General features: G+C 34.8%; 1 protein-coding gene across 1 annotated transcript in view; it reads right to left on the bottom strand.

The window, feature by feature from the left end:
• LRP1B (LDL receptor related protein 1B) overlaps positions 1-25448 on the bottom strand; it is a 473299-nt gene that overhangs the window by 132637 nt on the left and 315214 nt on the right. The window contains exons 35-43 of the mRNA XM_058839737.1: positions 19836-19976; positions 18963-19088; positions 17693-17824; positions 13990-14124; positions 13532-13661; positions 10775-10901; positions 10469-10620; positions 10057-10181; positions 6648-7019 (exon numbers count right to left, since the gene is read on the bottom strand). Of these exons, the coding sequence (XP_058695720.1) occupies positions 6648-7019; positions 10057-10181; positions 10469-10620; positions 10775-10901; positions 13532-13661; positions 13990-14124; positions 17693-17824; positions 18963-19088; positions 19836-19976 (1440 nt within the window). The remainder of the gene's footprint in view (positions 1-6647; positions 7020-10056; positions 10182-10468; positions 10621-10774; positions 10902-13531; positions 13662-13989; positions 14125-17692; positions 17825-18962; positions 19089-19835; positions 19977-25448) is intronic.

Raw genomic sequence — 25448 nt, 5'->3', positions numbered from 1 at the left:
AAGACACGACAGTGGAGAAGATTCCTAAGCAGTGTTATATCATTACTGATTTGCACAGATATTATTTTATATTTACTTATTTCATACTCCCCTAAAAGAATATTCCAGAGCACTTTTTTTCCTTAAATTTAATTTATCATTATATACTCAGTTACTAGAAAATACATCAGAAATATGTACTCATCCTCTCTGGTGCTACGGTTGGGGGATTTAGTCCCAAAGCCACCGACAGGTTGAAAATTAGCAATTTGTTTACTCTAAGCTTCATATTTTTGCAGCATCATGTAATATTCTGAATTGGTAAAGCATAAAGAAACTGGAAATGAAAAGAATCCCATTTGTTTCACTGACATATTGAATTAAAATACTGATGGCATTAGATGCCTACAGCACTGATTAAATTTATTCTAGCCATGAAGCAACAGTTTATGATTTTCACATGAATAGCATACTTAAATGAAAAGAACATTAATACAATATGATATTAATATACAAATACTCACATTATTCACCTGCCACTGACGTTCTGAATTAAATCAGTAATGGGGTGTATAACTGATTAAATATCTACACAAGAGAATGCAACAGCCTATGATTTACAAAGGCAATGCCAGAGTGATCACATCATTACGTTGCCAAATGCTATCTATCACTTTTACTGAAGCTAACGAAGATAGATTGCATCCCACAGATGAGATGCAGCCTATAAATATTGCCATGCTGATCTTCATCTGACTTTCTAGGGGAACAGACGAGCAACAAATCAATAACTGAAGAACTCAGAGCATGCTCCCTTATTTTTGCAACCAAAAAATAAAAATACTAAAGGGCAAAGTTTAAATAAAAGCTGAGTTTAGATATATATATATGTATATAAACACATTAGTTCTCAGTTTCCTAGGTTTTTAACTCTTAACTTCTGTTTTAAATCTATCTAGTTAGTTTACAGCCAAAACTTTTCCAGTTGTACCACTTCAATTACCTTGTTCCTTTAATTCCCTATTTTAACAAACCCCTTTTCTTTAATAATGCTGTAAAATCAAGAACTGTCAACATGATCATTATTTTAACACTGAAAAGCCATCAAATTAATAAAATTGAGCATAAAGAGCACTTTGATATCAGGACACTGATGGCTTTAAGGGTCAGTATTCATTCTCTGACTCGGCTGTTGCGATTTCCCTTTCAGGATTCCGCCTGCGGGTTGTCCCAGCGGGAGGGGACCGTGGTTCCTGTCACTCTGCTTGTGTAGGATTGTGGTGACAGGTACCAGGTGGTCACCGTTTGATCTGGGGTGAAAGCAAAGCCTCAAGAGCAGAGAGGCACCTGCTCAAAACCTGAGGGAAAGGCTTTATTTTCACATCTCCCACTGACTGCGCAATCAGAACTTTACATAATTCTCACCCTCACTTTGCTCTTCGAGTGCCAGAAAGCCTTTGCTAAACAATAGTTCTAAGACAGAACTAAGTTTATAATAAACTGCAATAACCAGTTATGACATTATTCTATTTAAGCTGAGAACATAATTTAGTTTCAGAGCAGATGTAAAATTTGCTAGAATTATACCTATTATATAGAATGAGGAAACATCTGTACCATTTTTTCTCTATTTTGAGTAAACAAACCCATGCTATAAGCTATCCCACATAAAATGTTATTAAATGCAATAAGACAGCATGAACAAAGGCTTTGGGTTCTTCAAGGAAACAATTTGCTGTAGTCCAAGACACTGCAAACATCTCCATGGCTGCAACCTTATTACTCCTTCAAACTTCTTGAGTCAAAAGAAAGAATGAGCATTTCTTGGGATTGATATAAAGAACTGTAAGACCATTCTAAAAGCAGAAAAAAAACCCTTACACTTGTGGGATTTTTTTGTGGAAAGTGTAATACTGAAATCTCATATTTGCAAAATATTTGGTGTCTGCCAAAACATTCAACAGCTTTTCATGATAAAATCTCTACCTACCTGCAATTAATTTTTTTTCCAGACAACATTCCACAAGTGTTCCCTTGTTATTTACCAAGGAGAAACACAATAGATATGCAAATCTGCAATCCTGTCCTTAATTATCTGAGATATAACTTACTCCTTTAATAAATTTAGGGATTCTTTAGGGTCAGAAGGAATAATGTAGTAAAGGACTGATGATACACCACAAACTTTAGAAAGCAGGGAACTCAACAATTTAGAAAACCAATAGTATTTTGTACAACTGGAGCTGTCCCAGGATTTTCAACAAATCATTACTAGTTAGGAAGTGTTATTATGTTTGCTTAACTTCAATGTAGTTAAACAAATCCATATAAAAGAAGTTTTAAAAGCAGAAAAATCTGTAATGGAAAGCTACCACATAGAGGTGGAAGTGCTTTACTAGATTATTAAAAAATCTCAACAATTTTCATGGAATAAATGTTTTCCTAATTAAAGGAGTGCACATGATCTTTCTGTGCATTACGTGTGCACTCTAAAAAAACCCCAAAACTCTTCACCCTTACCACCTTGAAAATAATATCATGACTACCCTAATAAGTTTTATAATGAATATGTATAATCATACATTTTTATCGTTGCTGTTGAAAAAGAGCTATTTGAGGCATTAACGACAGAATAGCCTAGCAAAGCCTCATGATCTAATAATATTTGCTAGATCACATTACCCTTTAGAGAAAAAAAAACAAAACAAGCAATAAAATTAAAGGGGTGTTCCTCTGCAGCCTTTTCCTGACAATTCACTAAACAAAATTTACCTTTTCTGCAACTAAATCACATCTGCTGATGGAAAAAAAAAATGTCAAACGTGTACATCAATATAAATTTAAGGGCAATGTTTAAAGTTGAATAAGTCACAAACATTGTTCATGAGGAATTAACAATCTCAAGTGCAATAGGCAGGAACACCTTTCCTCAGTAATGAATTTGGGAATGCTCAGGACATACCAAACTAAAATATCAGTTTGAGTCAGCTCCCATCATGAATATATTTTGGATTTTCACACCAGGAGCACCTAAACAAAGCATGAAATGTGCAGGGATACACATTTCTAAAATAAAATTTAATTTTAAAAAACTTACGATATAATTAGTAAACTTCACCTATAATAGCAACTCACAGATTTTACCCACTAATCTTAGTCTAGTGGAAGGCATCCTGGCCCTGGCAGGGTCTTAGAACAAGATCATCTTAAAGGTCTCTTCCAATCAAAACATTCTGTGATTGTCTGATTCTCTAATATGCAGAATTATACAGAAACAAATTACATTGACAAACCAGACACTTTGTTTTCCTCTAACAATGTTGGCATTGTAATAATAAATATTATGTTTTACTATTTAAATATCCTAGACTTCACAACAACCTCTCCTTTAAAAGTTGAAAATCACTGGACCTCTATTCCAACACACACAGTTACCACGAATCCCATTCATTTATGCAATGAAAAGCGGCAATATTCAAGTATTTATTTTTAACAGATTAAAAAGTTCTTGCCTGGAGAAGAAAGCTTCAAAACTAAAGGGATCTCATGCAATGTACAAAATGTAATGCTCTGTAAGAGAAATGGGAACATAAATGCCTTTTTGACAGTTAAATTGGACCCATTTAGTTGGGAAGAATAGTAGCACACATTGGAACACCTTTAAAAGATTCAAACTGTAAAAAGCCTTAAAATACATCACAGGATCTGACACTTTATGTTAGCAGTGAAAAGATTTTTGCTTTCTTTAGGCATGAGTGCCTCAGGTTCAAAACAGGAGTGTTTTTTTCACATAACATTTCCTTTTTGTGCTGTGAAAGACACTACACTGGCAAAATGTCTCAGTGCCATTGTTTACACAGGCAGGAGAAAAAACAGCTCACTGAATGTAGCTCATCTTAATACTTTTCCCTCTTTCTCATTTGTTTTTTTGTTTGTGTTTCCTGGATTTCACCTTTTTTCTGTAATTTTTAACTTGTTCATTGGTCTTCTGTCTACTGTTGTACCACTGTGCTAAACCTACTGGAACTGCTTTTCTATAGACACACTGAGACAGGCTTTGCTTAGTGAATGTATTACTTCAAACTTCTCCCTGTGATAAATAAATAAAAACACCCAGAAAAACACTAATAGCCTAGAAACTGAAAATTTAACTTCTAAAAAGGCATCTTTGTATAAACATAAGCTTTGAAACAACTTACTTCAGCCAAAAGATCATTTGTGGGAAATTAGAGGCAGGAACAAGATAAATTTTTTAAAAGTGGGGAATAAGAGAGATTAACCTGATAAATTTACTTAGAAAAAAAAGAAAGAGAAAGCCACCATGGATTGACTGAAGGAGAGTTTAGAGGTATGAAAGAAACCCCTCAGAAAACCCTACACTGCACAAATTATAAAGGTGTTAAGGCATGGCACAGTGTGCACATCCTGGACTGGTTTATTGCTGTTGTTGACATTGTTTCTTCCTGTTGAAGACAGGACCCCACCAGGGACTCACCAGGAATCTTGGTGAGCTTTGAATCTGTTTTTAGTGAACTGGAACAAGTTAAATAAAGTTGTTTATACGCTGTAAATCTACTTTCCCTGAGCCGAAAACGTGTTAGCTAATGGGTTGTTTATGAGTTGCAAATCTGTTCAGTGAGGTGAAAATTTGTCAGATAATGGGTTGTTTATGAATTCTAAATCAATATTCAGTGAGTCGGAACTATGTTAGATAATAGCTTGCGTATGGGTTGTAAATCTGTTTTCAGTGAACTGGAAACATGTTAGATAATGGGTTGTTTCTGGGTAGTAAATCTGTTCTCAGTGAGCTAAAAACATGTTAGATAATGGGTTGCTCGTGAGTTGTAAATCTGTTTTTAGTGAGCTGGAAACCTGTTTAACAAAGAGCTCCACGTGTCTTAAGTGTTTTTAGTGTAGAAAAGTTCACGGATCTATTGGATTTGAGTGGCACATCTGATTTCAGCGAGGGAGGGATCCATCTGATAATAGATCTTTTATGAGCAGATTTATGTTCAGTGAACAAAAAACCTGGGACAATACCTTGGATGTATCATATCCTATTTTCTCTATTTAAGTCAATTACTGAGTAAAGGTTAGCACTATTTGTAGCAGTGTAGACTTCAGTAGAGTGAAGTGTTGTAGACTTCAAATTAATGAAGCAGAAAGAGGGTGTAGAACTGATAAAACCACACTAGGTATTTCCAATGTGGTTTTGAATATCTTCCTAATAAAGGAAAACTTCCTGCAGATGCATTCTAATAATTTTGGAGGAAAAATAGCAAAATTGATGACAAATATGCTATTTTTCAATCCTGAAATGAAACATTAAGGCTAAAAATCTCTCAGCAGGATTCCACTGAATGATTTCTAGATCACAGATTCTAAGTGTGAAAATAAGAAAAATTTGGAATTTTACATCTACCAGTGAATGAAATTAGTGCTGTCAACTGATCTTACTGCTGCTTTTCTCCTTAGAGGTAGAGGCTGAACAAATACTTCCACTATATCAAGCAGCCTCATGAACTGTCTGCTGTTTACAGTGAGAGAAAAATCACATGCAGACTGGGATGGAAGGCTACAAAAATACCAGCTGAAAAAGAATGACTCAACATAAACTGAAGATGTTTGTGGAAGAGAGCAATAAACATATTTATGTATGCTATATCCCTTCTCACTTACAAAGAAGCATTTCTTTAGAATTATTTCTACAAAATGCCATAGTTCACGTGTACATCCCAAGCACCTACAGTGAATGATTTTGCAAGGATACAAAATTTCATCTGACATTCAATTATTCAGAGTGCTGACTCTGCTAATGAAAAATGAAATCTGGCATATTAAGCTACAAGTAGAAACACTTCCTAGCAATTTCTTAAAACTATAATTCCCAGCTATGCTTTATGGGCTGTCTTTAGCTCTTGTAGAGCAACCTATTATGAAGTAATGAGGAATTCTTCATTGTTCTTTTAAAAACCAATTTTTATCTGCATTAGTGCTTCACCAGTATTTATTTCTCCTCTTTGTCTGTTTTAAATGTTGAAAATTCCAGTGGATTTCATATAATACTTTTAATCTCTTTTTATAAAACCAGAGTTAAAATTGTGCTTCCATGTCATCACTGCACGTTTCTGTCTCTTGTGCAGCTAAGCTGAACTCTGAATCCCTGTTTTTAATGCTTTCCTGGGAGCAACGGGAACATCCTGACAACATTGATTAGTTTAACATATCTCAATACAGATGTCATAAATTCCTAAAATCTAAACACCTTATATCATATATAATCACAGAATGGTTTATGTTGGAAGAGACCTTAAAAGATCATTTCATTCCATCCCCTGCCCTGGGCAGGGACACCTTCCATTATCCCAGGTTGCTCCAAGCTGTGTCCAGCCTGGACTTGGATGCTTCCAGGAATCCAGGAGCAGCCACAGCTTCTCTGGGCACCCTGTGCCAGGGCCTCCCCACCCTCACTCATAGTGAAGAATTTCTTCCTGATGTCTCATCTAAATCTGCCCTCTTTCAGTTTAAAAATATAATAATTATGGTTAAAATTTCATTGTTTTTTTTTTTACTCTGTAAAGCCAAGTGATCACAAACTTTTCACTCTGTAAAGTCTATTGAAATAAAACAGGCATTTTGGGAAATATGTTTGTTTGCTTTTCACTTACTTTCAATTAGCACTTTTCTGCCAGCCCAGTTGTCTTTAATAACCTGGATGTTTCCATAGTGGGCATCACTGAAGAATATGCGATTGGTGCCCCTGCCCTTCAGGCTGTAGTCGAAGGCCAGCGCTATCACATTTTTGAAGTACTCTGGGTTTTCATAGGGCCTCACGGGGGAATTCAGGTTGGTCTCATCTGAAAGGTGGATGCTTTTCAATATGGTCCTTCCCGAGTAGAGCAGGTAACCCTCGTGCCTGAGGCAGCTGATTCCATCCTCTGCCAGGTACCCGTGAGCGCAGGCGCAAGCTCTCCGCGCGTCCCCGCGATAAAGGCACAGCTGGTGGCACCCGCCGTTGTTCTTGGCACAGATGTTGGTACCTGGGAAAAAAACACAATAAAACATGCATTTTATAAATAAAAATATAGTTAGTTAACTCAAACAGAAATGAATTTTCATGTGTTTTGGGGTTTCTCCTCTTAAAAATTATTTGGACTGTGTTCACAAGGAAAACCAAAGGGCAAAATAGTAAATAATGCAACTTTAACCACACTGAAAAATAATTGTAAAGAATACAATTAATGAGCTAATATAATTAATGCCTTTTTCAATTCACAATGGTACATATTTTATTAATAGAAAAAGATAAAATGGGTTATTCTTTCAAAACCAGCTGAAGACTTAGAAAATGTTTCAAGTGCTTTGAGCTTTACTTTTTTTTTTAAAACACCTGTTACTGGCAAAAAAATCAAATTTAGCTACCATCAGAGCACACTACTGCTTTAAGACATTTTCTACCAAACTAAATATTCATGTGTTGACTGGTAAAATACTGCATGAATTCAGTTCCCTGTTTTTAATGAAGACATTCTCTAACATTTTGTTCTAATTTAATTTTAAACCTGACTTCAAAAACTTACTCTCTGACGATTGCACACCATTAAGGAATCACTGTCAAATTAGTAACTACACTTGTTGCAAGTAATATTTAAAATAACGGTAATCATCAGTAATTGGGAGCTATTTGTCATTTTCTTTTTTATTTTGGACTATCTATGAATTACTATTATAGCTATTTGAGATAATTCAATTTCTGTTTCTGACAGCCCTTTCCACCTACTAACTCAGCTTTTTCAGTATAGTAATTTTCCCATTTCTGAAAGTTTTCTACAAAATGAAGGTAAATAAAACATTTTAATAGAATGTTTTCATGTAAAAAACTGTAATTGTTGGGGAAGATGTAAAGTCTGAAAGTACTGTGGATTGCATTCTTTAACTGATACATTTCAAACTGAAAATCCTTGTAAGAAAAAATCATGGCAAATGAGACGTAACTTGTTCTTTAAAGCCAGAATATTTAATTTTGTTGTCCTAGGAAAAATTCCATGAGGTAGTCCTCTGGAGTGATGTAAAACATTTGGAGATTCAGCTGTACACATTTTTACATTCTGTTTGCTTAAAAGACACTTTACAAGTTTTATTAGGCTAGAAAAGTTAATATCTGTTTGGAAGGATAACAGGTCGAGAAGAAAAAGAGAAAATATATGAAACAGATCCTCAAGCTTCAAAAATCTCTTGGAAAACTTCAATGCTTCCATGGTTCACCAGCTGTAAACATCTTTAAAAATGGCCAGCTCTGAAGCCAGGGTAGTCTGGGCATGTCCTTGCACACCTGTAAAACTTCACCGAAGGATGGGAATCTTTGGGACTCCCACACCTTTTTCATCAGAAAGGGTAAAACAGGTGTTTGAAAAAAAAGCATTAATCACAATCAGCACAGCTCATCGGGGCCTTGGGGCTTTTTTTGTTTATTTGGGTTTTTTTATTATTATTTTTATTTGGGGGGTTTGTTTTAATAACAAAAGTCAGGAAAGTATTTAATTACATTGGGTTTTTTTTAAACAGTTAACTGCTTCTAGTTCAATAAACTTAAAAAATATATATATAATAGTGTGAGATAGAAAAAGATTCCAAAAACATTTTTCACCTGTTTTTTCCCTTTTGTCCTTCTGGCTCACTGACTTCCCCTCCCAATGACATTAACCATTTGTACCCTAGTAAAATTTGAAAAATGTATTAAAAAATCATTCAGGTATGTTTTTCAAACTAACATCAGTAGATTTTTAGCCTCAGTAACCATTTCTCCTATTCCTTATGTGATCAAGTCTATAAATCCATCAATCAAAATTACACATAAAGAAGCATTGTTTTATCCCACTGTTCTATTTTCCTCATTCTATAATATAAAGCCCTTCCAAGCCAGCAGACATTAACAATTTCTAGCCTAGTGAAAAGAATTGGATTTTGGTGTGGGTTTACTTTTATCCACAAAACATGATGCTCTGAAATTGCATGCAAAAATCCATAGTAAAATTATTATGCATATATGTTTGCAACTTATTTTTTCTCAAAAATATTTAGAATTTTTAAAAGAGTTTTATTAATTCATAAATAGGTTTCCTTTCAAAATGCAGATTTATTTAACATGTCATATTTAATGCAGTTTTTTAGAGGAGGTTTATGTAGAAGAAACAGAATCTTGGATATATAATGCTGTGATTAAAGCAAATTTTGAGTGCTACCACCATTAGAAATATATTTGTATTAAAAACTATGTATATAATCATGTTAACATTATTTCTTTTCCTCTCTTTTTGAGTATATTTCTAGAAAAGTTTGTCTGGACTACCTGGTAGCAGTTTTTTCTGAGGAAATCATCATCGTTTTTGACAGATATATAACCAGTTTTCCTCAGTAAAACAAGTTTTTCAAGGTCTTGTAAAAACCAGAATTTTGGAAGTAAAAAGACGGTTAAATAGCAAGATTATTCTTAGTCAGGTAGTGGAGAATAAAGTTTAACCATCAGGAGTCTATAATAACTTTTGTCTCTTGAGTTTGCTAAACTAATTGAATATAACAGAAATCTGATTATTTACAAGGTCTCTTTCCACAGAAGGAACAAAAAACCAAAACAAAACCAAACAAAAAACAAACCCAAGCAATGTCAGCAAATACATATCAAGATACAGAAGATAGGAATTTCTAATAAGAAAAAAATTCTGGTTTGCTTTCCAGTAGAAATCTGAAACTGCCTGAAATTACTGCTCTGTAAAGCACAGGTCAAGGTCTCTCAATCCTGAGACTGTCTTTTAAGAAAAACAAAACAAAACCCGTCAAACTGGAATGATAGGAAGTGTTTTGATTTGTGTTTTTGTTTTTTGAAACACCCCAAAAAATTTTAGTAGGATTTGTACTATATGTTTTCTTTAGTACATTAATTTTAGCTTAAAAAAAATACTTCAAGAGTGAAAAGTAGTGATAAAATCATTGATTCCTTAATTTTTGGTATGCTTTAATATACAGAAAAAGTAGCAGGTGATATTAAAACAATCAATAGCATCCTTAAGAACAGCCAACCTTTCTCTCGTGCTCTATTAAAGACTTTCACTTCCTTCAGGTTTATTCCAAGGCCAGTCCTCATGGTCACAGCATCCGTGGCCTCATTCTTGTGGCCTCTTCTAATAGAGCCATTTGCATGTGCTCTGCCAAAAAAGTTGAAGATGTCTCATCAACAATCCTCAACTAATTCACACTCAACAAATGACTGAAGAGCAGTGGAGAGTTCACTTTACAGGAGGTGGAGGAGCCTGTTCTCATCTACAGCACTGAGGCACTTTTTATCTTTCAGAACTCCCTCTCCTTGGAATCTGCGTGGGATTCCGCGATCCCGCCTGCGACCTTGCTAAGGAACATCTAATCCTACAAAGGTGAGGCACCTGGCACCGAAATAACGTTTTGAGATTTAAAATACTTATGAAAAATAAATTACCTGTCAGACCAGTAGATGTAAGCTCCGAACACAGCAACTGAAAACATATCCACATTGCTCCCTGACAGCACAATCTCCCGATTCCCTCCACTCTCAAGGTCAATTCTTTCTATCTTGTCCGTACGAGCATCACACCAATACAATTTATTTTCCTAAAGATTAATTTCAAAGGAAACGTCAACAGGCTTGTCCAAGTATTTAATTAAGAGTTATTAAGATTACATCAAGGTGGAACACCAGCTGGCTTTAACGAAACATAACAAATGCTGCACATCTTAAGGTATGCAGGAGGACAGAGGAACCAACCTCATAATCGATGGAAATCCCGTTAGGCCATGCAATCCCCAGGCTCACAAGGACGACCTTCTCAGAGCCATCCAAGCGTGCTCTGCCTATGCAAGGGGTCTGTCCCCACTCTGTCCAAAATAAATACCTAGAATGTTGTAGAAATCACCAATTAAAATTGCAAACAAAATGCACTATTACTATTATTAAATGGATACCTAAAACATACATGGTGCTCATGTCTCTAAATAGTCCTCAGAAATTAAATGTATCATAATACTTGCTTATTGGAGACTTTGTTAAGACATTGTTTTCAAATTATATATATGAAGAAGTACTTAAAATTGTATTCCATTAGCTCACATGAAATTGTATTCCTTAAAGAATTCAGCTTTGCGGTTGGAAAAAAAAAAACAAACAAGTTAAGAAAATAAAAATTCTGGACTAGCAGCTCTTGCATCTATCACTAAAAAATGCTCTGATAATAAAAGGGATGCCTAATTTAAAAGTGTTTCTGTTATGAAGTAGTGAGAAGCACTGTGGGAAATGGTAGAGCGACAGGACTTATTTGAGAAGAAAATATTTTTCACATTCTGCCAAATGCCTAATGGGAACAATCTGAATCTTACTTATCTCATCTTCCTGTGTACTCACTGCCACATCATTCATTTGGGATAAGATGCTTTGTCAAACTTCTACCTTGATAAACTTCTCAGTCTGTTGCTTCAGGTATACCAAAATGAGGCCAAAAAATCTACAGAGCAGTTCCTTTATGAACACTAACCTATGGAGAACCTATGGAGCAGCTGTGTGGGAATATCGATGTGTCCACATATATAAACATATTTATGTATATCTGTGTTAAAATATATTATAAACACACAAATTAACATATACTCCGAGGAAGAAATATCTCATATAACAATTGAGGCCTAAAATATGACTAATGGCCTAAAGAGAAGGAAAGCAAATATTCATAGAACACTACAACTTTTTTTAGTAACATGATGTACATACATTGAACAGAACACACAAAACCATTCTCCAATGCTTTCATCTGTGTGGAATGTATGTGTTAGTTGGTTTCTAAAGATTACAAAATCTTCTGGGCATTACTAAACAGTTTTTCTATGTCTGGTGACATCATTACACCAATCTGCTGTTGAGCAGCTGTATTTGACTAGATGACTACAGATATGTGAAATAATGAGGAAAAATAATGTGATAAGGGTGAGAGAAATATGAATCCTATAATTTGCTCATCAAATTCAGCTTCTGAAACGACCCACTTTGGCTCTCATTGTGGAGCTTTCTGGCTCCAGGAAAAATGAATCTGTTCTCACAGTTCTTGATATAACAAACAATACCATTTATACTAATGAAAAAACTCATGCAGACTAGGAAACGGAACTGCATCATGACAAATTAAAAATAAGTTGAGGAATGCCAAAATAGGCAGTATTAATCAGCTGAACAACCGCTACATAAGTTTAATGCAATTTTAATCACATTATTAACAGCACCTCTAAACAGAACTGAAATTGCTTTCAGGCCTCTGGTCAGAGATCAGAGAGTTACTTGAGACTTTCTTAATACAGGATATGAACTAAATGTTGACAACAGGAAAACAGACATTCAATATACTCAAACATTCCATAAACCAGCCCTTAATTAGCAGGTTAATCTAAAAATCATCCAAAGAAAATCATAAACAGCTGCCAAAAATGTGGATAAATACACCTGATGGGAGACAAAGACACCCATCTGTAGGGCTACACATAACTTTTTCTTCAGAGACAATAAATAATGTCTCCAACCAGCTGAATGCTGCCTGCTTCCCATCTTGGCATAACTGGCAGATTCAACGAGTTCTAATAACTGCTATTTTCTTCTCTACTCTTACAGCTGTCAGCTCCAGCTTCCTGACAAATGCAGAATGTGAAATCAAGGCAAGGGGAGGGAAGAACACCTTTGAAAGTTTTACCTTGAAAAAGGGGAAGAAATTTAATAATAATGCAGAGGGCAAAAAGGTTTTAATCTTTGCACAGAAAGGGGGCCCTGTACCTCTCTAGCAAAACACTGCTCTTTCTCCTGTTTTTCCTGGAGGAACTGAGTGGAGCCATCTCAGGTTATCATTTTGTGGCACAATATTATAAAACAGATGATGCTTTCCTTCCTTTGCAGAAGATACACTGTTCTACCAGAACAGTAATCTGTGGTCCTCTGATTCTCCTTAAATATCCCAAACAAGCCCTGTGCCATGGGCTGGGACACCTTCCACTAGGCCAGGTTACTCAGAGCACTGTCCAGCCTGGCCTTGAACAGCTCCAGGGACAGGCAATTCATAAGGAGTTCTGGAGCTGGAAGAGGAAGGTACATTCCCTATTTCTGTTAGTCCCTGCCTTGAAAAATCAGCTGGGTGAATGCAGATGTCACTTTTGCCAAACCTTACACTCCAACAACCTTCATCTCACATGACTTTCAGCTGCCCTGGCCACTCTCCATGGTTGTTGCACTAGGATATTGCATGACCCTGGAGTTTATAACTACCAAGGATTACACTGCTCTGTGATTTCATCATGAACTCCTTCATCAGCTAAGGTGGCTTCCTTGGATTTGCTGGGCACTTCAGACTGAAACACACTTCCAAACAACATCTAACCTTCAGGGGAAACAGTTTCCTTGGAAAAATTAAACTATTTTGCAGGGAACTTACAGAATGTTACGGATACAGAGAGCAAGGCAAAAGCTCTGTGTATGTTAGGAATAACATGTTACCCTTTCTCTGGGTGTACCGCGATAGAGCGTGGCTGGTCCAGCCCCTGGGAGATCACCACGTAGCGGAAGGAGCCGTTCAGCCGCGCCACCTCGATCAGGTTGAAGCCATGATCAGTCCAGTATATGTTACCTGGAAAAAATACCCTAAAGTCACTGCATGAAGGGAAGACTCCTTGAAAAGTGTTTAAGTCAGAACAAGAAACTCACTGCTGTATTTTCATTTGCATGGGTGTTATATTTGTAATTTATAGCCCTGTGCAGCCCTTTTATAGCATAAACTGGTATTGAAACTGTTCATCTAAGAAGTTCCATCCAGTATATAGATATAAGTAATTTCCAGACATTTACAATGCTAGAAATTAGAGCTGAAAGGAAACCACGTCATTTAACCCTGGGTTGAAGAGGCAAGCGTGTACTCTTGGAAATGCTCTCAGGTCCCAGAGCAGGCTCAGACCTACCTGCTATCCAGTCCACTGCAATGCCTTCAACTCGCCCCAAACCATTTGTGACAATGTCTTCTTTCCACGTTTGGTCTCGCTTAGCTCTGCTGATCTTGTTGAAACCCATGTCTGTCCAATAGATTGTATCATTTCCTATAAAACATGTGCCAATGAGTCTCAAATTAATTCACGTATTTCTGTCCAAGTATCCTCATAAGCAACTGGAAGTATTGCCAATTATAGCTTTATTAATATCTATTAAGAATCTAAATTATCAGTTTGAATTCCTCATTCTTTTGTCTTTTCTTAATTTTTGTTTAAAATAATTCTGTCAGAATTCTAGAATGCTTAGAACAGCACATGTAGTGCAATAGGGTTATGCAATAGTAGCAGATGGAAGCTACTACCTTTGTTAAAAATCACAAATATGCTGTCTTTACCTTTTCCCTAATGGAATAAGTTCTTCAAAAACATACTATTTTGTTTGTCACTATTCCAAAATATTTAGGAGTCTGAAAAGCTACAGTGTAAAACTGCTTATACAGTCTTTTCCTTCAGCAATCAGACACCTTGAATTTTAACAGTGTAAGAAAAAAAAATTAGCTAGGGAAATAAAAAGTGACGTTTGAGAGTGATATGCTGACAAAAGAATAAAAAAGAAATATTCAATCCACAAGTCAACTTTTATTTGAAATGTCCTGACAGGCTTCCACTAACAGTCTTTTTGTTTGGTGTTTCAAGACATCTCAGCTGTCTTCCCAGCCTTTCTGTGGCAGAGATTTTCCATAAAGTGGGAAAAAGGGACAACTTTGACCATTTAACTCAACAGCCAGATGGAGAATCTGAAGTGGCCCAAGCACAGACACAAACTCCCCTCTGTGGCACATAATAACCTCAAAAAAGAGGTGGGGCAAACAAAGTGAGAACATCCCTCAAGCAGAATTATCTCTATTTTCACTGACAGGGTTCTGTAAACACGCTGCAACCAACATTCTGCTTGCAAAGCAATGAGCTGATGACTTCCTGAGTGAGGTGTTTTGCAGAGAGATATTAAATAATATTTGTTCCTTTGTGGCTTTTCCCATACTTTGTAAATCTGGTCTTAATTCCATAATAGTGTGAGTGTATTTATATTTATACATATTATATATATATTTATATATAATCCATACAATATCTATACGTCTGTATATAGAGCATAAAAATATTACCTATATAAATAGATATAAATATTTTATATCTACATATATACACATGCATCTATATCTATATAAATATATATGTAAATATTTGTGTAGATTGATAGATATATTTATAAAAGAAGAGAGTTATTTATGAACAAACATTATTGGTATACTCAAGAACCTTACCCCACCACCAATTAAATAAATGGCAATTCTGGCTTTAAGTAGTCAAAACAAATATGGGAGTCATGCATTTTGCTACTTATTTGCTAATTAGAATTTAGAAGTATCAAAACACGAAGAGAAAAAAGGTGTATGAATCTTGTAGCTTGCTCATGTCTGCAAAAAACATTGTCATTAGTTTTAATTATGATATGCTGTACTACTAGCATATGTAAATATATTTTATCCACTTTGCATACCTAAGTCACTGAGATAACAGCAAAATTTGGGAATCCTTCCTGATTAAGAGCAAAATGAAAGCAACACTCACTAAGTGGAAAATAAAAAACCAAGATGAAATCTGAAACTACCTCCACTTGCTTTCCAAATCATATTTGATGTATGCAGGTTTTAGTAATGAATTTATAACATTCAATGCAAGGTACCCAAATGAGATAAACTGCTGTTTTTGAAGCTGAAATTCAGTTGAAAGCTGTAACTTTTTTATAACACAGTATCCCCTTGTGATTTCACTGCTGCACACCATTTACATTTATCTTTGCAATGCATTTGTCACTGCCAATCCTGTTCATGTTCCCTGTGCTGGAACTTCATCAAGCCAAGTTGGAGAACCTCACTTAATTTCATTAGTGAAATCACTTAATTTCATTATTGAAATAAGCCTCAAATTTCATTTTTCCAAAAAGTCAAGAATCTCATTCTTCCAAAATATTAATTTGATATTTATTAGCTGAATCCACATAAACCTCTCTAAAGTAGGAGCTAGCATATTTTATGACCATGGTAAAAAAAACCAAAAAAATTCCCCCAAAAAACCAAAAACCATGAGATGAAAAACAGGCAATAAAACCCTGGTACTAGTATTTTAAATTGAAAAGGTCAACTTTTAGTTTTCTATCTTAGACATAATAATTTTGTAAAGTTTGCATAATTCAGATTTAAAAAAAGATAAATATTTTTTTTTAATTCCTAGAAAACTCAATTGCATTGTCATTGCTGCCATGAGCATGTGTGGTCAGCACTTTTTTCTCCTCTCTTGTGTCTTTCCAGGAATAGATTAAACCTCTGCAACAGAACCTTTCCCATCTCAGATGTGTGCTTAAAGACACTGGCTTTGAAGTGATTTTTATGTCTCTGGAGGCTATAACTGAACTATACCCCTGATATGAACATATCAGCTGTCACTGATTTGAAAGCAAAATATACAACTACGAGGTCAAAATGTTGAGAGAACCTGAAATTTTGCTAGGTAAGAGCGTCAGTGAAGAGTCAGGTCAAAAAAGCAAAGATCTAATGAATTGAACTTCTAACCTGGTAAAAAAAATGATATTTGTGGATTGGAATAGTCCAACAGAGCCAACCAAAATGGGTCTGATATCAATACCAAGGTAAATACCAACATACACTTAAGAAAAAAGCTAGAATCTCTCACAATGCTGATTTCCCAGGCAGAATCTATGTCAAAATTAAAAACAATGGAGGATGACAAAATAATTGTGTGTTTCAAGAAGACAATGTCTGTATTTATACAACACAGGTAATTTAAGATTGGGTAATAAAATGAGTCTCGAAAGAAGGCTGGCCAAAGAGCTGATGGGCTAAAATACAGACACAGGATATTTTTAGGGTATTTTTCAGGTCTCTACCTGGTCACAGATTACTTATTTTACAAAAACTCATCAAAACTTGCTAACATGTTTGAAGATATCCAAACACCACTGGCTGATGTATCCAAACACTTTTAGAATCTGATCTTTAATTTTTTTCCCACCTTCTTTCACATGCATGCAAAACTGAAACCTCCTAATTTCATAGGCGGTTTGTGAAAATTAAAATCTATTTCTGTATGTACAATAGAAAGGTATGTAGTGCACTCCAGGTGGAAATGCCTGCTCTTCAGGCTGTCAGAGCTCCTTCCAGAAGGAAGAAACAGATCCAGATTTGGCCTGTGCCCTGCAGGAATGTGGCTGAGCTGTGCTGGACAGGGAGTAAACTGTCCCAACCTGTTAAAACCACCTGCTGGGCACAGCACCATACAGGACTAAGAAAATTCCATGGAAAAGCAGGAACAAGCTTTTTTCCTTGATGAACACTTTCTGTAAAAGCACCAGTCTCCTACTCAAGTTCTCAGCGATGACTCTGCCAAAAGAGAGCAGCTACTGCTGCCAGAACAATCAGCATGTGCACAATATTTCCTATTTACTGTAAATATTAAAGGTAGAGCTTAACTCTGTTACATGATCCATTTCCAATTCCCTTAAAAGCAGTTGTAATTGTTTGGAAGGGGTTATTTCATTTATGGGAAGAATCTGCAATTTTAACCATACATACAAACAATTATATATAATATTTACCTGCATGGAAGTCTATGCCCACAGCAAACGAAGCCCCAGATATAGGCATTAAAGCATCCATTTTATCATTTGGATCAAGAGGAATTCCTCTAATTCCCTCATGAACAGAGTACATGAGAAATGATTCAATTCCTAAGGGAAAGATAAAGCAGCCAATGAGAACAAAGTGGAAACTTTCCAAATAACCAAGATTAGAAGACCTAAGATATATTAAACATAATTTTCCAATTGTGCTCCACAGTTTTTCAGTGACAACTCCAGCTCTTTGAAAAGATATCCATGAGTTATTAACATGCATTTCTAATTAAATTACAAATGTGGTCCTATCAAGAGAAGGGAATCACTGTCCATTTCAAACACCACCTTATAATCGAGTAATTAGCAGAAATGAAAATTAAAATTTAAGAAAAAATTGTGTTTGAATAATAAGAAATTTAAGAAGATTTTCAGGGCACATCTGTGCTTTGTGAACATATTCAGAAAGAGACAATTTTAAACACCTTGTGGAAAACAGGACAGTAAATTGTCTTTCCAAGTACAGGATTCATCTCACTTCAGTTATGCACATTTCCTTTGCAGAGAGAGAATTATGTAGTTTAAGTGAAGCATTTTAAATGCCTACTTTTGTGTTAGATTAATCAAATTCCAACTGCACCTCTTTCTGTTAAGCAGGAATAAATTCACTGTATAAACTTCTTACATAGTCATTTTCAGGAATTACTTAGTCTGTAATTATTAATAGCAATAAAAAATATTAAATTTATAAAACCATAAGGCACCTTGACCATAAGGATGTTTTGCATTATTCAGATAAAGAGTAAGACTTTGTCTGTAAGCTTTGTTCTGACTTCTGCCAACTTAAAAAAGTAAAATATTTAAGGAAAAAATTGGTTTTCTTTTATATTAAGAGGAATACAATAGGATGAGATATCCAACCATTCAGACACTTGTAGCCTTTAATTCAATTTAAAGATAACCTCTATGGCCTTGAACAAATATTTACTAATCGTGGTTCATATGGTCCGCTTTTCTGTCTACATTTAAAAAAAAAGAATCAGTGTTGCCACAGAAATTTATTTATTTGAACAAATTAATGAAAAGCTAAATATAATTCTGTCCTAACCACAGCAGACATTTCTCTGTCACTGCTTCAATCAAGCACACTGAGTATAGTTATTTAACTAAAAATGACAAAAGTAAGTTTATTTACTCATTGCAATGATCCCCTAGAACTGAAGTTGGCTGAAATAAACATTGAAAGCCATTTTACCTTTGCAGGCCATGCGGTTTTTTTGGAGGTTGTAGCCTACTGTGCACACACAAGTTCGGGTGGTTTCTGATGTTGGCAAACAAAGCTGGGAGCATCCCCCGTTGTTCAACTGGCAGGAATTGCTGCCTACGACATGGCAGGAGAAGAGAAAAGAGAAATCAAAACTTGAGCAATGCAACCCTGGCTAAAAACAAAGTGTAATTATTGATGTATCATTATTATTTCCAATTTTTGTTCAGATGATTTCTTCAAAAAATTGAGATATGCATAAAATATTTCATAAACTCATATACCTTTCTGTGCTTAATTTGTGCAGAATTTCAACCCCACATTTCCCCTCAGAATATAAATAATTCTGTTTTCTGAAAAATCTGCCTATTTTAAAGTGAAAACATATGAAAAACCTGAATATTCCATGTTGAGTTAATGATGAAATCTCAGACATTAGTGTATCTTAATCTAGACCACAAAAAAATAATTGATTGTATCCTATTCATTCATCAAATATTATATTAGTCTTGTTATCTTCATGAAAGGGCCATTTTTTAATATAATTAGCACATACTCCAAAGTGAAGCCACAAAGCCATGCTAACTGCCTAATTGTTACAATTATTAAAATATTTTAATAATAGAAGAATATATTTATTATCTAAATCTAAATTATCTATTTAGTAAGATTTATAATAGACATTATACACAGTAAACTAAACACATCTCAGAAATTTGAAACTTCGTGAAAGGAAATTTTAGTTCATTGAGATACTCAAGGAATTACTTACAAGTTATTATTTTCTTCACACTGGGAAAACCACAAGAGAAAAAATATTGTGCACTCTAAAAATTAGTTAAACATACTTAAAATGTGACTTACCTTGCTGTGCTGCTTTATCATACACTTTCATATGAACAACACCTGCAGTTTTGTTTCGCAGGACAGTTGGGTTTCTCCCATCTTTTTTATTGCAGGTGCCAATCTGAGCCAAGTTCTGGTCTGCCCACCAAAGCTTTTTATCTGTAAAATTGCCAAGTTTTAGAAATTAGGAGGATCACTATCTATATGGTTGAGAGTTAAAGTGGGAAAAAGCTTTTGAGGTTAATTCTGAGATCAGTTTTAAGGGAAATTACCTAAAGAGGCTCTAGAGAAAATCTGAAGAAATTGTGTTCTTGAGATTCTTTAGACATGAAAACAGTTTTCACCAGTTTCAATTTTGCTGACACAACTGCTGATTTGAGGCTATCTGCATAGAAAAATGCCTTATTTTTCATATAAATGTGAAAATTTTAGTGTTACCCTAGGGAAGAAATTCATTTTCACAAGCAAACAAAATTATTTTAAACATTAAACTAAGTATGTTATTAAAAAAAAACCAAAAGTTTCAATCAGTAACTAAGAAATCATGAAAAAATTGAAAAGCAGGCACGGCCTCCCAAAGTTTCAAAATGAAAATTTTAACAGCTTTGATTTCAAGCTCAAGGTTCAGTGAACGAATGGCTGAAGACTGGAGTCAGTTTTCTGATTGTCCCTGTCCTGAGTCCTCACTCCTCGAGCCCACACAGATGAGCGATGCGAGGGTCTCAGGGCTCTTCATTTCAGACAGAAAAATTTATTATTGTAGAGGAGTCAAATGCAAAACCCTGACCTGAAAACCTTTAAACTTCAGGAACACTGCCTTCCCAACAAACATTGTGTATTAACTTCACTTTTAGTTAATTCCCTTTTCAGATAAAATAATTTGTGCCTATGCTGCGGTTTTAATATTTAAATAACAAATTTGTAGAACCACAGAGTTGAATGTTTTGTGATATAAAGTGCAGATTTAAAAAATAATTTCCACTGCAGTAACTTTAAAAAGTTACAGCACAAAATAAAATATCTAGGAAAAATCCAAAGCATACTCTCCAGAGGTATGAGATAAGACCAGAATCTGTGGAATGAAAAATACTCTAAATATCAAGATTTGAAGACACAAATGGAACTCTCTATTTAAACTTGGATCAAATTTAAAGAAAATTTATAATTTTATGCATTGACTAGTCAGTCTAGAATTGACTGATTCAAAACATCATCCTACAATAATGATCAATTAACAGTAGCTTGCATCTGAAGACACTTTTATCAAAAAATCTCTAGGACAAGAAGTGCCTGTGCTCAATTTGGATTTTGTCAATTATAAAAAAACCCTAAAAAATAGAAAAGTGACTGTGTGTCATAATCCATATATGAAATATTGGGAATTGGACTTGGTTTTTTTCCTGTTAGATAAAGACCCACAATCCTAAAGGTTAGGTTAACTTTTTCAATGAAATATTTGTATGTGAAGAAGAGTTTTTGTTCTTCACATCCTCTATGTGACCACAAATCAGAAAAGGTCATTAAATAGTTTTGGTAATGACTGGTGTTTTGTGCATAGTAACATGAATTTACTGTTTTACATATCCAAACCATCTATAAAAATTTAGTTGTTTTCTAAGTCTGGGGTATAGGAAGAAAGAAAATTGCATATGGTTTTGGTGTTCTCATCCTTCATTTCAAAGAAGTAATCAAACTCTTTTAGGCATTTCTTTCCTATTTTATGCAAAACCTCAACTTTAGCTATGGTTTCAACAACGTCCCAAACCTGTCTGTGGTTGACCTGCCTGAATCCTTAGGAAAAGGAAAGAAACAAAAACTCCAAATAATTAACTTGTTATATTTAAATAATATTATTTTACCAAGAGATGAACGCATAGCATGCACTTAATCAGGAAGTTTAATTACCAGTGATTATCCACACCACAGATATTTTCATTTCTCCTTTTTTTTGGTAATAGTACAAAGCCAAACCCATTTCTACACGAGCAGCTGAATGTTCCAGCTCTTTAGTTTACTGAGCTACTCAACGAGACCACATCTGCTTCCATTCACAGTTGAGAGTGCCTAAACAATTTCCATCAGTGGTGTCAGACACGTCAGATCATGGAGTTGTTCTCCTCTGATGACAAAAGTAGCACTTCATAAAATCATTACTAATCCTAAGGTACTTGACTGCCTGCAGAGGTTGAGGAGTCTCCTACATCCCCGACACCAATAAAAAGGACAAATCACAACAATTCACAAATGAAGTATCACAGTACTCTTCAAAGTGATTCTTTTGCCTTCCACTTTCATTCTTGTTAACGTGAAACCTGGTGAAGCCTTCAAATACAAATGTAACTTACAAATTCTTACTGAACTTGTGTTTATTCTTCTCTTACACGGAATGCTACGCCATGATTTTTACAAGGAGACAAGGACTAGGGAGATTTAAATGAGAAAGGTCATATAAATCCTGACTTATTATAGATAAAAAATAAAATTAAAAAAAAAAGTAAAAAAATAATAAAATAAAAAAAAACACCAATTAAAAAAAAAAAATCCAAAACCAATAAAATGACCAAACAACACACAAATTCTGAAGTACAGACACCTTGAGGTCAAACCTCTTATGACTCTTTGATCTGACCAAAATCTTGCCAGTTATGCCCTAAAACCTAAGAAATAAATGTTTTAATTCTTCAGAAACTGCTAGGTGAGCAACAAACACCACCATAGTCTCCAACAAAAAAAGAGAAATCAACAATTACATGACTATTTTTGACCATCATTCTAAGTTAAATTTGGAATAGTTTTCTCTGCACTACTGATATTATTTCAGTAGATAACTCATTTATGTCTAGTATTAATGATTAACTAATTATTTATATATTAATTTTAAAATATAGATGATTTTACAAAAAAAATATCCATTTTAGCATGAGACAACTTGCTTTCACACACAAGGGAAGAAAAAAAAATGCTGGTTTGGACCTTTAAACATCAAACAGAAGTGATTTATTATGCTAACAAGTGTGTTGCTCGAGCACTAATTACAAGCTTGTTGCTGAAACTGAGTTATAATGTATATTAAAATTGTATTTATCCATTCTGTTGGGTAATTAGCATTAAGCACAGCAGCATATCGGGAAAAAGCAACTTGAAATGCCAAAAATTGCTACCCTAGCATTGTGGACAGTCCTTTGGAGATTTCAAGGAGTACTCCGAATGCAAATTTTGATGGGCCATTAGGTTTCATTAATGGTGGTTTGAGTATTTATGGAAGACAACTATGTACTGCACTTAGAACCGGGCAAATTGCCTAGATATATTTCATATATTAATGTTAATGTAATGAATGGTGATACGGCAATTAGAAGACTGATGACTTGGAAAATTAAGGTGTATGTGTTCGAAGTCTCCTGATCTTCCAAGAGCAGCCCCTTTCACTTTGCAAATAGAACCAGCAAAGTCACAGCTCCCACCACCTGAGCTACTGGGAAAGCATTCTGCTGTTAGCTTTGAAACTTTATTTAGGATGAAACAAAAATCAAATAAGCAATATATCATCTAATGCATGATGAAAGTAAATGGAAACAAGAATATACTTTGGTAACGTTAACCTACATTTTCTGTCTAAAATGAAATACTATAATTGTTACTTTCTGTTTTGATTGCTTGCTAATACAACTTGATGGCTATATTTATATACAGTTTTTGTTCAAAAGACATTCTTCTAATATCTGCATGCCTGTTAAAAAGCTATTATGTATATCTGATTTTGTTGTATTGCTGAATGAATTTTTTTCAACATGAATTTCAACAGAAATAGCACTTACGCATAAAATCATTCACTACATGGAGTTACTCTATTTTATGCTAAAAAAGACCGAATGCACAACAAATTATATACTCATTATACAATCTACATTATATTCCTATTTTGTGGAAACATGAGCTGAATTTTGCAGTTTTGTGTAAATTGTATTTCTGTGAGGACCTGATACAAAATCCAATGAAATGCCTCCACCAAAACTGCTGACAGAAGCCTTCAGCATCCCTTTCTGCTCAGCTACAGACTTACAGTAACTAATCAATACTTTTCTAGCAACGCTCAGTTTCTCATTCAGAGTCATTTGTCATTCAAGAAACAACACACCAGTTTGGAAGGATGTCAGATATTGCTGTGAGCTCCTTTGCAACTCAGACTGTGTGAAATAATGACTGCTCACCAATCCAGAAATACAGCTCTCACATCAAAGGTAAATTTCTAACCAGTTTCAATAACAGTCAAGGAACCATTTTCATTAAGTTACCTGGAAGGCAGGAAATGAGACTTTATGCAGAATTCCAAATACATCTTTATAATTTTATCCCACTCAAAACACTGGCTACCAGGAAAACAGATAAAATCAGATATTGAACAGTAGATTAAACTCAAACCTTAAGCCAAACATAGAAAGTATTTTATTATTGTTGGAAAGAATTTTGCTGTGCTGTATAAGACATTCAGAGGTTCTTTCACATGGAACATGCTGAGTATCAGAACAGGAGAAATATTTGATATCAACTTATAAATGGTGCCAGCAGAAGGTGTTGAAAATTATGTAGGGCACAGGGTACTGTGAATCAGATAAATTTCTAAATGACTAAATAAACCAGCAGAGGTCTTTGAAGAAAATAAAATGTCAAGTTTACATAGTAACAGAAGAAAATTACCATGACCAAATGCAAGACAATTACAGTGAGAGGTACAAGATGAAGCATTCGCATGGTTTTGACTGATTAATTAAAAATGTCAGATGTTGCATACACTGACATCTGCATATGGATTTGAAGAAAAAGTGGTAAGAGCAGAAAAACACATATGAGTTCACAGATTTACAGCAACTTCTTTGTAATACAGAATGGCAACAGCAATTATATTTTTTTGGTATGCTTAAAGGCATGGAAAAAATAGCATTTTGTACATATTCAAACGCTTTACTTTCAAATGGAATATAATTTCCATCCCATCAATATAATGCTCAAAAAGATTTAGCAAAAGCAGGCACCGAAAGACTGGGAATTTTGCTTAGTATATTGAAAAAGAAAGATGACTGACACTGCTGAGTAGAAAACCAATAAATGAAAGACCCAAAATACAGAAAGATGTGAATTATATATTGTTCCCATTTCCCTTCAGGATAAACCTGACAGTTACCTTGGCACCAGCTTGTTTGCTAACATTATTTTTTATGTCTTATCATTACCTTCTATAAGCTTCCACTACAGAATGCAATCGTAGGAAGATGTTAAACAGAGCCTGGAAAGGACTAAACAACAGCAAACATCTGAAACAGAAGTGGTAACTTCCAGATGGTTTCCAACAGCTCAACTGCAATGCTAAAATAGAGGAATTGAAAGCAATAAAAACAATGTGGAGATTGAGGGGTCATGCTAGAGGAGACTCCTCTTTGCTGGTGAAGCTCTGAACCACTCCATAAATTGTATTATGAACCAAACCAAAACTCTACAGACCTCACTCGCAGTGTCTATTGAGTTCAAATCGTAGAACACAACCATGGAGTGCCTAACTGCTTCTCCTTCCCAATGCTGAAACTAACAGAATCAAAGCTCAAGAAACTCGAGCTCTCAGAACAGCACAGAGAT

The sequence above is a fragment of the Poecile atricapillus genome, chromosome 5 (genome assembly GCF_030490865.1).
Source record: "Poecile atricapillus isolate bPoeAtr1 chromosome 5, bPoeAtr1.hap1, whole genome shotgun sequence".
Taxonomy (NCBI): Eukaryota; Metazoa; Chordata; class Aves; order Passeriformes; family Paridae; genus Poecile; species Poecile atricapillus.
The sequence above is the reverse complement of the archived record's forward strand: the minus strand, read 5'-3'. Positions and strand labels throughout refer to the sequence as shown.